Source organism: Melospiza georgiana, chromosome 1 (assembly GCF_028018845.1).
Source record: "Melospiza georgiana isolate bMelGeo1 chromosome 1, bMelGeo1.pri, whole genome shotgun sequence".
NCBI classification, from domain to species: Eukaryota; Metazoa; Chordata; class Aves; order Passeriformes; family Passerellidae; genus Melospiza; species Melospiza georgiana.
The window spans coordinates 79,089,938-79,104,741 of NC_080430.1; the positions used below are offsets into that span (position 1 = coordinate 79,089,938).

The 14,804-nt window shown below is 34.7% G+C and overlaps 1 protein-coding gene across 7 annotated transcripts in view; it reads left to right on the top strand.

The window, feature by feature from the left end:
• The window catches only part of CDH18 (cadherin 18), a 229,841-nt gene that overhangs the window by 61,525 nt on the left and 153,512 nt on the right, over nt 1-14,804 (top strand). For all 7 annotated transcript variants that reach the window (XM_058021639.1, XM_058021628.1, XM_058021608.1 and 4 more), the window contains one exon: nt 6,878-7,358. In XM_058021639.1, the coding sequence (XP_057877622.1) occupies nt 7,131-7,358 (228 nt within the window). In that variant the 5' untranslated portion in view covers nt 6,878-7,130. The remainder of the gene's footprint in view (nt 1-6,877; nt 7,359-14,804) is intronic.

The following is a 14,804-nucleotide window of genomic DNA, read 5'->3' on the forward strand; positions in this document are numbered from 1 at the left end:
AAAAGAAAAAGAAAATTAACTTTTATCTAGGTCTTGAATCAAACCTATTCTGGTTGATTGCTAGGGCTGCAGCTAGGATTTTAAAGTAAAGTTTGAAATATTCTATTTCACCTTGACAAAGTATAACTTAAAAAAAATCCAACAACAAAAACACCCTAGAAAATTCAGGGTGTTAATGCTTGAATGGAAAGTCATGTCTGGTCTTATCTTCTTCATTTTTCAATCTCAAGATATTATTAACACAACATAATATTTTTACAAGGGAAAACATCTGGCTAACGTTATGTGCTAGAAATAAAGAAGAATCCATACTTATGCTGGGTTAAAGGTTTAGGTACAAGCTGTCTAAAACCAAACATATAGCGCAAATATGAACAAATCCACTATCTTTCAATTAAACCTCTGAAAACTAGTGAAATAAGCTAATAATTATATAATGTATAAGCTTATATAATATATAAGCTAATAATAATAATTATAAGCTAATTACTTATTCAGCAGTTGTTAATACAAAAAGATGGCTAAGATTTATTTTCTGTGGTTTTTATGGAATAGTAATATATCAGTTTCTGTTACTTCAAAGCTACTGGAGCTGAGTACTAAACAAGAAATTATAATTAAGAAAAAATTAATTATCAATAAAACTTATGTAATACTTAACTGAAGGTAAAAAGAATATTTGAAAATCGTATATGCCTCAAATGGAAGAAAAATTGGAAAGAGAAAAAGAGAAAGGCTTTACACTTTAAAAAATAGCCTGGATTATGAACACTTTTGGAAGAAATCCTAGGTGCTACAACTGTAGAATTTATGGAGTCTTCTGACATTTTCTCCATGGAGCTCCAAAGCAGTAAGAGGAATGGAGTCTCATAAGTGTGGATTATTTGTTGTGTGTGTTTCAGTCAGGATGGTGTTGAAAAATCCATCACACTTTGCTGTCTGAAATAATTTAAAACAACTTAATGATGACTCTGCAGCTAAATGCTACTGTTGCCTTTAAAAAATCCCATGGGTAGAGAAACTTATTTTTACCTTTGCAGTGACTATTTTTTTGGTATCTAATTACAACATTAGGGCATGTAAAACCCACATCTGTAATGCCAGATTGTCTTTCTGTTATGTAAACTTCTTTTCAGAGGAACAGCTAGCTTGCCTACCCATGAGAAAGATTTCTCTGTTGTTTTGGTTTTGCTGCTTTAGAATGCCCAAAAATATGCGATTTCCCTTTAATAGTATTTCAGGATATGTCTGCTGGTTTTTGTTCCTTCCTGAGCTTTTGGTATAACTGTTTCTTTCCTTGTAGGTAGATAGGAGATAATGGGTAAGAAAAAATAAAAAGGAGGGCATTTCTTTTCCTCTTCTTGATTTTCATTTGGGCAATGTCAGCAAGAGTGACGTACTGATCTAAGTAATTAATTTTGTATAATGTGTTTCTCTGATTGTAAATTGAATCTAAGAATATCCCAGCTTTTTGCACATACTGCATAACAACTTGTAGTCATTAAGACACAACAGTTGTACTTATACTGTTTTATTTCTTTATATGGTATATATTTTTTAATTTTTTGATATCAAATGTGTTAGCAGTTGCCTTGATCTGTGAATTATATGTGAAAATGTGAAAGTTATAAGAGCTTTTTGGGTATGCAATGTAAAAATGGTAGGGAAAAATATACTAGCTTTCCATTTCCCTTGCCATTTTCAGCATACCAATTCCCAGAAACCCATATTCCTTGTGGAATTTTGTTCCATAATTTTTGTTCCAAATTCATATTTCCTTTATTCAACTGTCTTTCTCTTGAACTTCAATGAATATATTTCCTACATTTTGTAAACATTGTACTGTTGGATTTTTTACATCTTCTCTTACAGCTTCAACTGTTTCCACTTGAACTTTCCAATCTGCGTCTCTGTCTTGGTTTGTTTTCCAGTGATTTCACAGAGTCTCTTTCATATATTTTTTTTTTCTCATGTCGTTTTTTTTTTTTTTTTTTTTTTTATTCCCCTATCCACCCTTTTGTTCACACAAGAGAATTTCTGTTGCCATATGTGAAAGAACAGTCTTTATTTTTCATGGAGGTGCTTCAATTTTTTTTCAATTTTAGTTGTTGTTTCTGTTTATTCTGTACAGGGGAGTTTATGTAGAATAATTTAATAGGTAAACAATAGTTGATATTAGATTACTACAGACACTTTTTGGGTTTTTACTAATAGATATGCTCTTTATCAAATGCTGTGTGTAAATGTGAAAGAGTGTTACAAGAAATAAGCCCCCTTGACACAGTACAGACATCAGCTAGATTTACTGGTTTAAAGAGGTGAGGAGAGGGGCATTCAATGCTTTTTTCTGTATATTTCTTTAGGAAACTGATCAATTTCCAGAGTGATAAAGACTATGTTTCAGAATAGTAATATACCTACAAATAAATTTAGCAATAATTTAGGAGTTTGATAGCTCATGCAATTATCTGACCAATTAATGGAAATTTCTTTATGCTATTGAAGTAAAAAAGGAGTCCAGTTTCCGATTTCTAGAAGGTCTGCCAATATAGAACTATAGTTGAAACATTTTTGGTTATTGGAATCGCTATTTAACTATTTCAAGAGCATTTTCTTAATTAGAGTTTTCTTAGCTTTCAGTCTCATACACATAGGTGCAACTAAAACAACAAAAAGGCAAAATAGTCACGTGTAATACAGTTTTAAATGCATTCCAAAACAGTTTTGTCACTACTTCTGTCAGATTGACTAGCATGTGCAGAAGACAGACAATTATATATTGTCTCTCTGTTACCTAGGCTGAGAAGAACTTGGTGCTTCAGTTTATTGTGTAACTTCCCATAGCTCAGCTCTACCAGCCTTGGGAATAGAGAATGGAGATCAACTACAGATGAACAACTTTCCTTCATCTACCTAGAAATGTCACTGTTTTTTCTGCCACTTACCTGAGTCTTCAGGAATACTGTATGTTCTCTTGGCAATCTATCAAACTCTTATTCAAAGGATGTAACAAAAAAATCGCATTCAATTTTCCTTTCTGACCCTAGTGCATTATTCTGCCTTTGGTCTCCAGGTGAATACACCATTGTTTCTTCCATGCTGAAGGATAAAATATTGGCAATAAGCAATAAACACAGGCAGTCCAGGATGTAAGATTTTTTTGGGGTGTTTAAATATAAATGATAGATATTTGAAACTGCTCAGATTTTGATAATATTTTTTTTTTCTGATAGGAGGAGATTTACAGGGCAGAGGGCATAGAGAGAAGTCAGAAAGCATATAAACAATTTTAATTATTACAAGCTCCATAGCTAATTGCCACTCTGTCACCATGGAACTTAAAAGGGATATATAAAAAATAAGTGGAATTGTGCTAAATGTGCATCTGCAAAACTTGATCGTTCAGAAGAATTCAAATGAGATTCAATTTGATGGAAGACAGAAGACACTGAGATTCAGGGCAAGATCCATTACAAAAGTTGCATCTCCTTGTGGTGGTGAAATACATTTTGCATCACTCTGCTCCTGTTAGTTTCCTGGGAATTCATTATAGGGTCTTACACTAAGCAGTAACTACTGTGCTGTAATGATTTCCAGCAATGTTGGTGGAACTTTCCCATCTCACCTTATTTAATTATTTTCATTTTAACTCACTCTGACAGTCTCTTGAGCTACACAACTCATTTTCATGAGGGCTCCCAGGAGATGGCTATAACACAAGTCTACTCTGCAGCTGCATGAATCTTTATAACAAAAGTCATAAATCAAGAAACTGACTCTGAAGCTGCAGACAAGAGCAATGAGCAGGCAGCATCTCAGTGTGTTAGCTTCAATTCAAAGGATTTCAGAAAGTTCATTTCTTTTTTTTTTCTCCTCTGTTTTTCTTCTGTTTCTTGCCAAGTCTTTGCTTTACTGTCTCCTCTGTGTTAACTGTGTGAGCTGTTTTCGTCTGAACTTTCCCCTGCAGACACACTCTGCTGTCTTCAAGGTAGATTTGAGGTTTCTTTTGGAGTGGGTGTCAGGTCTTTATTAAATGCTTATTCTAGACCTTTAGTAGGAGAGTGCTGAATAACGACCTTTGTACTGAATATTAATTAGGCTTTGGCTTCAAAGATGTTTTCCAGAGGTGCAACACTTCAAAGAATTGACACTTAAATCCCCTCCTCTTTTGATTGCTGAACTTTTCTTTTTGGAAATGATTCTTTAGGCTTCATGTACAATTCAGGAACTGTTGAAGGCATCAGTTTCTAAGTATAACAGGAAGTAGATATTGCAATGTTTTTTCCTGCTACTGTTGTTATTATTATTATTATTATTAAGTATATTTGTTCAGAATAAACGATTTTAAAACTTTAATTTTGGGTTCAGGTGCTTAAAATTAAATCTCTTAATTGAATTTAATAAAATTATGGTTTTACTAAATAAAAATGTATTGCCTCCTTGTTAATGTTAATGCTAAGATGAACAGACCTTTTTTAGTCAAAAGACGAAAAAAGCCCTTCATATTTTGCTGTAGTATATTATCTTTTTTTTTCCAATGTATTTGAATAATATATTTAATATTATAATACATGTATATATATTATTTATAATATATATTATATGCATATACATATACACACATATATCTATATCTATATATCTATTAATGAATTATGTCCTTAATATTTGTTCTGGCTCATATGTGACTGTGGCATAACAGTTTGGAGGCTCCATCTTGATTGTTTTGATTTGTTTGGTTTTTTTTTTTCCCTATGGATGACTTCTGAGAGGGAAGAAAAACAAGTTCTGTTTAGTAAATCGTGATTTTTTGGTAGCTTCTGTACTCATATACACAATTTATGAGGCCAGAATTTTCCATCTCAACTATTTCCACAGATTTTTGTAAAAGAAAGTTTAGTAGTAAATAATCTAAAATATATTTTAAATGTGCTATTTTGAAAAATCTCAATGCATTTACATACCAATTGTAAGTTATTACCTGCTGCTTCTGGTCTTATGAATGGCTCCCAGGCATTTCTCAGGATAGAAACAAAGGGAAGAAAAATAATACTTGAATGGATAAAGCTAAAGAGTTAATATTTTGTGAGACATTTCTTAATTTTGATATGCATCTTAAGTATAATGATGACTAATCTATTAAAATAGATCATCTGTATACATAGAAATCTATACAAGGAAACTGCATGCCTCAAGGTAAAAAATTATTTTTAATATGAATCAGCAAAGAATGCAGAAAGGCAAGGAAACTAAGAAATATACCCAGAAACAACTATGAGACCCAGAAAGGCTGGATTTTGTCCCTGATCTAATTTAGACATCATACAACATTTGACTGTAAACAAAATCCTATTAATTCACATTTGAATTTATGAGAGATAATAATTATTCATGTTATATAAACCTTTTCAGAGATGGAATGCCAGAATTTTAAGGGAATGGTGTCTTGGACTTCATAGGGATTGAGGGGAGACTAAAGTGCTTTGGAAACAAGTAAGGGAATGCTAGATGTCTAAAAACTTATTTCTTCAGTTGAAAATGATGTATAGAGTTTCATTTTGAGTTCCTGCACAACCACAAGAGACTGAAATTCTTTCTTCACTTCAGCAATACCCACTATCCTGAACTGAGTACTAGCAATGGAAAATAATGTCTTTTCTGTCTATTTCTAATGTTCAGTGGTCTTGAAGTATTCTTCCATTGTTCTGATGAGGAATTGTTTTCAGCTAAGAGGTTTGGTTATGGACTTGAGAGAAACATAAGTTCAAACAAAATTGCAGCCAAAAGACACCTAATAAATTTTCTTCCACTGCAGTATTTTTTCTGTCTGATTTCTAAATTCTTTTTTGGTTCCTCTTTAGGGATTTTGAATTTTTTCTGTTGGGTTCCTATGAAACCTAGAAAGAAAATTAGTTTAATTTTGTTTCTGTTTATGTGGTTTATGTTTCTGTTTATGTAGCTTTATGATACTCAAAAAAGACCAATATAGGAAAAGTCCAATTTTTGTAGTTTCAATTGCATGTTTCAGACTCCTGATGGACTGACTGATATGGAGATAATCTTTGACATCATCAGATAACTGAACAAATGCTTATTTAATGTAACTGTTTCTCTAAGATTGAAGAAATATTTTACTTTCAAGGTACTTGGCTTTAAGCACTACATCACCTTCCACATATATTCACATTTTATTATTGTAATAAATTAGGTTACATTTTCCTTTTTGAGGCTGAGAAAATATTGCAAATATACTGAAAATAGTGATATCAAAACAACGTGAAATTCCTGTCAGTATGTTATAATTTTATGATGTCCTAGATGATATTGGTTTGAATTTATATAAATCACAAGGTGTGCTTTATATAAAATGTGTAAAAATGCACATTTTGACTGAAGCTTCCTGTCAGTATGCTCTAGTATTGACTCAGAATTTTAAAAGCCCATTTTGGTGGCATTCTTTCAAAACCCATTACAGACTAGATATTTTTCATCAAGCTGGATATCTGTGTGGTGTATAGAACATCAAAAACTCATGTGAAATGATTCAGCGATCACTATTTAATGACACTGTAGCAGTGATTTTGTTCTACTGCCAGACCAGGTCAATGATTTGTAGGTAAAAGCCAAAGGAACTGTTCTGAATCATCCAGGTTTTAATTATGAGTGTTTTCACAGCTTGTGGGAGTCATGCTGTCTTACTGTATTTTAACATAAAAATCAGGAAATGCTTTTACAGGAAGCATTGAAATGAAATTTTAGTTCCAATGGTAGTCTTTGACTGAGTGCTTAGTACAACTTTGAGTGTAATCTAAGGTCAGAAACTGAAAATTGCTGGTTTTAGTGATGAGTAAGTGTCTTTCTTTCCTTTTCATATTAGATAGAAAATGGTCGGCTGTGGAACTCTATTGTGAAGACCTCAGAAGAAATATCAATTTTTCCAGTCAGCTTTTCATAATGTAAATATAATTTGAGCTTTCCCAAATGGGCAGCTAAACCATGAACAAGCAGAAAAACCTAATTTGGACTGTATTTCTGAAGCAGACTTCACCTTCACTCTCGGGAACTTACTGAAGGATTACAGCTGAAAAGGACAAGAGAAAGAAAACCTTGAACAGGAATCTTATCCTACAATGAGAATTACAAGTACATCTTGTATCTGCCCAGTCCTAGTTTGTCTCTGTTTTGTACAAAGATGTTATGGAGCTGCTCACCATGGCTCCATCAAGGTGACCAGGAATCAAACCAAACACATAGAAGGCGAAACAGAAGTGCATCATCGTCCAAAGCGTGGATGGGTGTGGAATCAGTTCTTTGTTTTAGAAGAACACATGGGACCAGATCCTCAATATGTAGGAAAGGTAAGGTGGTTGTTCTCCTTTGGCTTTGGTTTGTTTTTTTCCATTCCCAGAAAGGTGGCACTGATAAGAGGCAGATCATTTCTGTCCTTAGATGGCACCTCTTCTTTTAAGGGAAGACACCTCTTGGATTGCTACATAGATTTACAGTGAACTTGCCAGTTGCCTGTGAATACTTTGTTTATTATCAAAAGGATAAATAAAAGTATATAGGATGAAGATTCTAAAATATGATAAAATAGTTTTTATTCTGAGCTCAGCTAAACAGAGTGTGTGCAATTGATCCTGTTACATCAATTTCCAGAATCCTAAATGCATGAGGTCACTGCTAATGGCTTTTCCAGACTATTTCAGAATTATTTTCAGTTCTGCTTCAGGGAATATTACATATTCAGTCTAAGCTCTGTAGGGTATTCATTTCACTCTGAGTGTAAGGTGGAAAAGGTCTCCTCCAAAAGGAAATCCTCTGTGGTTTTTTTCATACTAGGAGATACAAGGTGTGTTACTTAGAGTTCCTCAAAAGTCTGTAAGAACAAGCTCTGCATTTATATTCTGATATATAGAGTGAGCTTCAGATATAATGTTCAGACTAATGTAATTGAACTGAAGCCTGGGCAGCTGAAGTCCGATCCATCAAATGTAATGTTGTCTGTAGAGCTTGGGTTTTAACTTGCATTAAATAACACACAATCCTCTATATAACTTTAACCCATGATATATGACAGAGGAAGTTTTCCTCTCCTTGAAGACTGTCTTGCTGCATTATGATAGAATTTTTTTATTAGATAATCTACATGAGTCTTAATTTCCTTAATGAAATCAGAGAAATACATAGAATATGAGGGGTAAAGTAAGATGGTTATTGGGGAAGAGGGCATGGAAAAAAAAATTCATTTTAGTTTCCCTTGAAATTAGAATTCTGAAAATTATATTGTAGAAAGTGATGCAAGGGAACCAGTAGCCTCTGAAATCACACATGTCTGGTAGTGAGGGCTTCCAAATTTGAATAGTATCTTCTGGACTAAAAATAGGAAGTGGAACAACTTTATTTAAGAGGGCATGGAAAAAAAAATTCATTTTAGTTTCCCTTGAAATTAGAATTCTGAAAATTATATTGTAGAAAGTGATGCAAGGGAACCAGTAGCCTCTGAAATCACACATGTCTGGTAGTGAGGGCTTCCAAATTTGAATAGTATCTTCTGGACTAAAAATAGGAAGTGGAACAACTTTATTTAAGAGTCTGTTAACTCAAAGGATAAAAAAAAATGTTCTGTTATACCAAACGTAGTAAAATATTAGGTATTTCAGAATGCCAAAAATTATTGAGCTATATAAGAAGAAAATGTAAACTGAGAAAGGACCTTTCTAAATGGAGGTAATGATTTGCATTGAAAGAGAAGCTTTTAAAAGGGGTAAGGGGATGAGGAGATATGCATTCAGGCAGCTTTACACTGATTAACATTTTCATAAATGATTTTGGAATAGAAAAAAATGTTGCAAAAATATTGTTGATACAAAGCTTTGCAGAAGAATGAAAGCATTGTCTGGAAAGAGCTAGATATTATGAATATGGTTTGGATATAGAAATAAAGAGTAAACCTTGGGAACAGAAAACAATGTTATGAATTTCTGTTATACACTAGTGATTTACTGTAATTGAGAGAGGAAGAGAAAGAACTGGTTACCAGATCTAGTGTCAAGTCTTAAAGAAGGAGAATGTAATACTAAGCTGCAAAAGCTGATATATAAAAAAAGGGATAAAGGGCACTGAAGACATTGTGGAAAATAGTGTTGACCTATATGCTATTCTGATTACTTTCAGCTAAGAAGAATGATTTATATGTGAAGCTGTACAGAAAGAATTGAACATTATGGCTGGGATAGTAATGGAGAATAAAATATGTTTGTTTAATTATTTCCATAAATAATAGAAGTGGGCACATGATAGTCTATAAATACACCTCCAAATAAAGCACAATGAAAAATAAAAATTATTTAGGTTGATTACAGTTTTACTTGAAAAAATAAGGTTTTGGTGGCTGTGAGTTAATTTAGAATTCATGTTTAGTAAATTTAGAATGAAAGCAAGAAAAAATCAGATTCTGAAAGAGGTTACTAACAGGAGAAGAAAACAAAGCTGAAAGTGTTTCAAAGTACAGCATATTTGTCTTTATGAAAGCATTTATAGACATGATTGCATGCCAGAACAGAAGCCTGGATTCAGTGAGCTAAAGCATGGTCCCTTTCAATTTTATGTTCTTATGAAGCTATTATATATTTCCTTTCATCCTCTGACCACTCTGTTAATGCCACATTTACAGAGATCAATGAATAGAATTTCTTTCAATCCTTTGTGGTCAAAATGTGACTGCATGCCTTGTTTGAGAACATTTCTCCCTCTATACTTACCAGTTTTTCTCCCATTTTCCTCAAATAATTCCCTCTGGTGCTCATAATTTTCTACTGTGAGTACTTCACAACATTAGTAAGCTTGTCTTTGCAAAAGCTTTGGGGAACTTGAAAGCAACTGTACTCTATTTTTCATTTGGTTTGATTATTCTGATGACCTGATTTGAAGAAAAGATCAATTATATTAGCTCAGGCATATACTTTCAATTAAAAAGAAAAAAAAAAAAAGGCGGGGCAGGGGGAAAACCTGAACTGAGACTGTCATAATATCAATAGTTACCAAAATTTCACTAGTGGTCATTTAACACAAAAACCCAGACATTTTAGAAAAAAATATTTTTTACTAATTTTGCATTAAATTGTACACACCTCATCAAGGTCTCATTTTACACGCCTTTAATTTGACAAGTAATTTTGACACAAAGCCCCTCAGTTATAAAGGAAGTCAGTGCCCTTCAATTTCAGATTTCTGTTGGGTGGTAGCATGCTGTCAATTCAGTCAATTATTAATTCTGTAGACTACTCTGCTTCACTGATGACAGTTCTTCCATTTCAGATCTGTCCTTTCACATATTTCACACCCAGTTTGGGAGTAACATCACAGAAAGCAGAGTCATGATGTACAATGGTGTCATAATGCTCACAGTCATTGTCATGGAAATGCACAGTGAGGACAAGAATGGGGTAGGCCAGCAATGAAAATGGCAAGCTTTCTCATTCTTACTGTAAGCTTTCTCATTCTTACTGTGAAATGATTGTCAAGAGGATGGATTAATTCACTGCCATCATCATAAAAACAGTGTTAGGACAACAAATTATTATAGTATTGTAATATAAAGCATCCCCCCATTTCTTACTCATTTTTTCTTTTCTCCAAGAAAATGTTATTTGGAGAATTCTGTATAGAATTAATCCCTATTAACCATACTCACAAGGTTTTTCTAGGAACCTGGTGAGACACAGGTCCTGGAAAGATTAGCTTATTGTAGAAATGGAAAATGATCCTTTTGTAGATATCGTCTGTGGTTCTGAGATTATTGAGGCTGATTCCCTGCTGTTGCACGTGGGGTAAGTCTTTAGTGTTTCAAAATATGTTTCACTGATGGAAGAACCCAAATAAATAGTTTTGTATTTAAAAAGGTATCTTTAAAGTGTTTGAAACCACAGTGACTTCTTTTACCAAAATTATTAATTATTTGTGGATGGTTTCTGGAAAACTTATGAATGATCAGTGGTATCTGGAAGTGTTAATTCAGAGAGACTATTCACCTGCAGGTGAAAGTATGTGTGTGTGTTTGTCTGTGTGGGTGTGTTTGCAGAATCTGTGGAAATTTGAGAAAGGAAGATAAAATATCATTGCCTCAGGTAAGTAACTTGAATGCATAGACTGAGCTTTCAGTTATATGAGACTTCTTATCTTTTGTGTGCCACTGATGTAAATTTCTAATGAAATTATAGCCATGAATACAGAAAGGGGCAAGGTTAGTGAATGCACTAGGGTCTGACGATGAGTCAGTTACCTACTGCACCAGAACAGAGGAATGAAGATTTTCCTGCAGAAATCTAGAAAAATTCAGGCTGTAGTACTGCAAGCTTTTGCATCTCTCAGTTGTCATAGCTGATATAGTTTACATTTCTCTTGCATTTTCTGCATGTTTCTAGGTTAGATAACTCATGTCTCAACATTTGGAAAAGATAGCAAATAAAGAATTTTAGGAAATGAATGAAGAAGACTATGTGTTTCCATCCTTAACATTCTTCATTTTGAACCTTCACACCTCAGTCTCCAGAGGGTCTGCTCCTTCTTGAAAGGCTATTTCTAAAAATCAGTTGTACTGGAAGCAAGCCATAACTACACATTTGCTGTGCTTTTTCTTTGGAGAGGGAAGTAAATAAGCAGTGATAAAATGAAGGTCACTGTGGATTTGGGGCTGAGTGAGTCATGCTATTAAGACTGAATAGCAGAAGACTATGATGCACAAGACTGAAAATTTATCTGTGAACCCTTTGGATCTCTGAAATACCAAACCTATACCTCTTAATCCATTTCAGATGACTTCTGAACAGTAAATAAGAAAGACTGTTCAGGTATTCAGACCTGCATTGGTTTTCAAGTGTTTTTTTCTTCCCTAGTTTGGGGGATGGCACTTCACTTAGTTCTTACATGTTTACCTGTAGTGCAAAAACAATTTCAGATTAATATTGATAGAGATAAGGAAGTATGGAACAGTTGGAAATGAGTGTGAATATAGGAAAGGGGAGAAGAAAATAACAATTTTAATATATCTTGAAATGTTTCTACTGAAAGTTAGATTAGGAAAGGAATTCCAGATGTTATATTGGATTTACAAGATAGCAATTCTTTTAATTCATCATTTTATTCTTGAAAACATAAATACAGCATAACAGACTTGACATTCAAAATTATTTTTTCAAAGTAATATGTGACATGTTATTGCAATAAGTTAGTTCTGATACAAGACAGTGAATCTAATCTTCCCTGACTAGATCAAGAGAATTTCCCATCTCTGATTTAATGACAGTAAGCGGACATCATGTATGTTTTAGAATAAGTGCCAAGGGAAAAACAAAATTGGTGTTTAACAATTAAAACATTTTTATTTCATTCTAGAGGTTTACATAAAAAAATATATCAGACGTTTCAGCATTTTAGCTGAATAAGCAAATAGTTCCAAAATTTATTGTGATGAAAAGGAGTTTTATTTTATAGTAGAGAAAATTGAAAGGAAATTTTGGATGACATAGTCTAAATATTTGCACATGATTTGTTAGCCATTTTCATGCCTCTGTAAGGTAGACAAGCGTCATCAGCAATGACAACTTCTCAAATAACATGCATCTCACTTTCTACCTTTTGGGTTGCTAGCACAAATAATGTATTTATATAATATAATTTTCCTCTATACCTAGGGAAAATGTAGTGGCAAGAACAACATGAATAATAAACCTGTTGTCAGTATAGCACAACATTATATGGCCCCATATCACATTAGCCATCTCCTTTTCTTTTGTAATTTTTACAAAAAAGCTAACTCAATATTCTTTCCAAACTCAAAGCTTTCCCAAATAAAAAGGCATGCAGATGTACTTGTTTTGTCCTGCGTTCTGTTTGCACAGACAACTTTGCTGCCTCCTACCTTCTTTTGAAAAATGTCATTTGGTTTCACATTTAAAAGTTGAAGGCAAAGGCATAGTACTTGAATTCTACAAGTCCACAAATGCTGTGGATCTTTTTTTTTTGGGTGGTGGGGTGGGGGGGGGGGGGGTTGGTTTTTTTTTAAGTGGCATCTCTAAATATTTAAAGGTCATCTGGGGGAAAATCACATCCAAGAGAAGAGGGAGCTTTCATCAGCCAGATCAGTCTGACTTTCTTCCAGTGTGCCCAGCTATATCTGAGGTTTCCTGAAGCATGGCACTGACAGGGGCATTTTGATTTGACAGACCAACCAAAGAAACAGAAAAGCATGAAAATATTGAAGTTCAGTCCTAGTACAAAGACATAGGATAAAGTGTTTACCTTGTTTAACTTCATTTAAGTCAACATGAAATTGCACCAAAAAGAAACTGGCTCTTTTAAGTCAAAACAGCTACATTAAGTCTAATATGTCAAAGTAATAACTGTTTTTCTAAGGAAGCTTTATAGAGTCTGTCAGTTCTATATTGCAAAACATCAGCTCTCGATGTGAAGACTTATTTAAATTAACGGCTCAAAATAATTTTGTCAAGGTGATCTAATATTCCCTGAAGTTATTATGGACTGAAGAACTGTTTGGGGGGGGTTTTTTTGTTGTTTTTTTTGGGGTTTTTTTTGTTTTGTTTTGTTTTGTTTTGTTTTGTTTTTACTTCTTATTCTTTCAGGAATTTGCCACACCAGCAGCCGGTCTTTATGCTGAACAATGGCGTTGATGAAACCAACATATTTTGTGTGAAACTGCCACTTCTCACTTAAATGATTTAGCAGTAATTTTTTTGAGAGAAAATCCAGCCTTATTCCCGCCTTTCTTTTTTTTTTTTTCTTACTTTGGTCATGAATTGGTTTAACATTTTGAAGTGCTGGCGTGCCCCGGCGCTGCCCTGGCCGGCCCCAGGCGGTGCCAGCGGCTGCAGCGGCCCCAGCGCAGGGCACGGCTGAGCCCCTGAGCCCCGGGGAAAGCCTGGGCAAGGGAGGGCAAAACGCTGCCCGGCAGCCGGGGCTGAGCCAGGGGAAGCGAGCGAGAAACAGCCCTGCGAGCCCCGAGGGGACAGCGGGAGCAGGGCCGGGGGCAGGAGAGACCCGGCAGGGATGGCCCTGCGGCCTGCGAGAGAGCCCGGCCGGGCTGGGCCGGCCCTGCGGCCCTGGGAATGGACTCAACGTTGGAACAGGGATAATGTGAGGAGAGAGGATGCAGACGGGAGCTGCTGTGGGCTGCCCGCTGACCCCCATTCCCCATGTGCCTGTGCCCCCAGGGGACAAGAGAGACCAGCCAGGACTGAAAGTGAACTTGAGAAAAAGTCGGGTGTGCGAGGAAGTTGTTTCTAATTTTTTTGCATTTTTTTTCCCCTCAACATGCAACTCTATTTTAATTGCCAGGAAATTTAAATCAATTTTCCCTAGTTAAACGTGTTATAGGTACTAGTCAGCGATCTTCCCGTTTTTCCCAGCCCATGATTTTTGCTACATCTCATTTTCTCCCTCTGTGATCTTAAGAAAGAAGCAGCTGGGTTGGTGATTAGGAGTCAGCCAATACTGACTCACCATGAAGATGATGTGGTGCAACATGCCTGCTCTGTAATTGCATCTTTAACTCATGACATACTCTGAATGCATAACCTCTTAGCCTCTGACAGTCTTTATATGAAAACTGTGTAAGATGGCCATATAATTGGTGTCTGTTAAAAAAAACAAAAACAAAAACAAACAAACAAAAAATACCAAACAAAAAAACCCCAAACCAGAAAAACAAACAAATAAACAAAAACATAAGAAAAGTGGTTTTGCACCAATTACATCCATCAATGATGAAACATTGAGGAAAGATA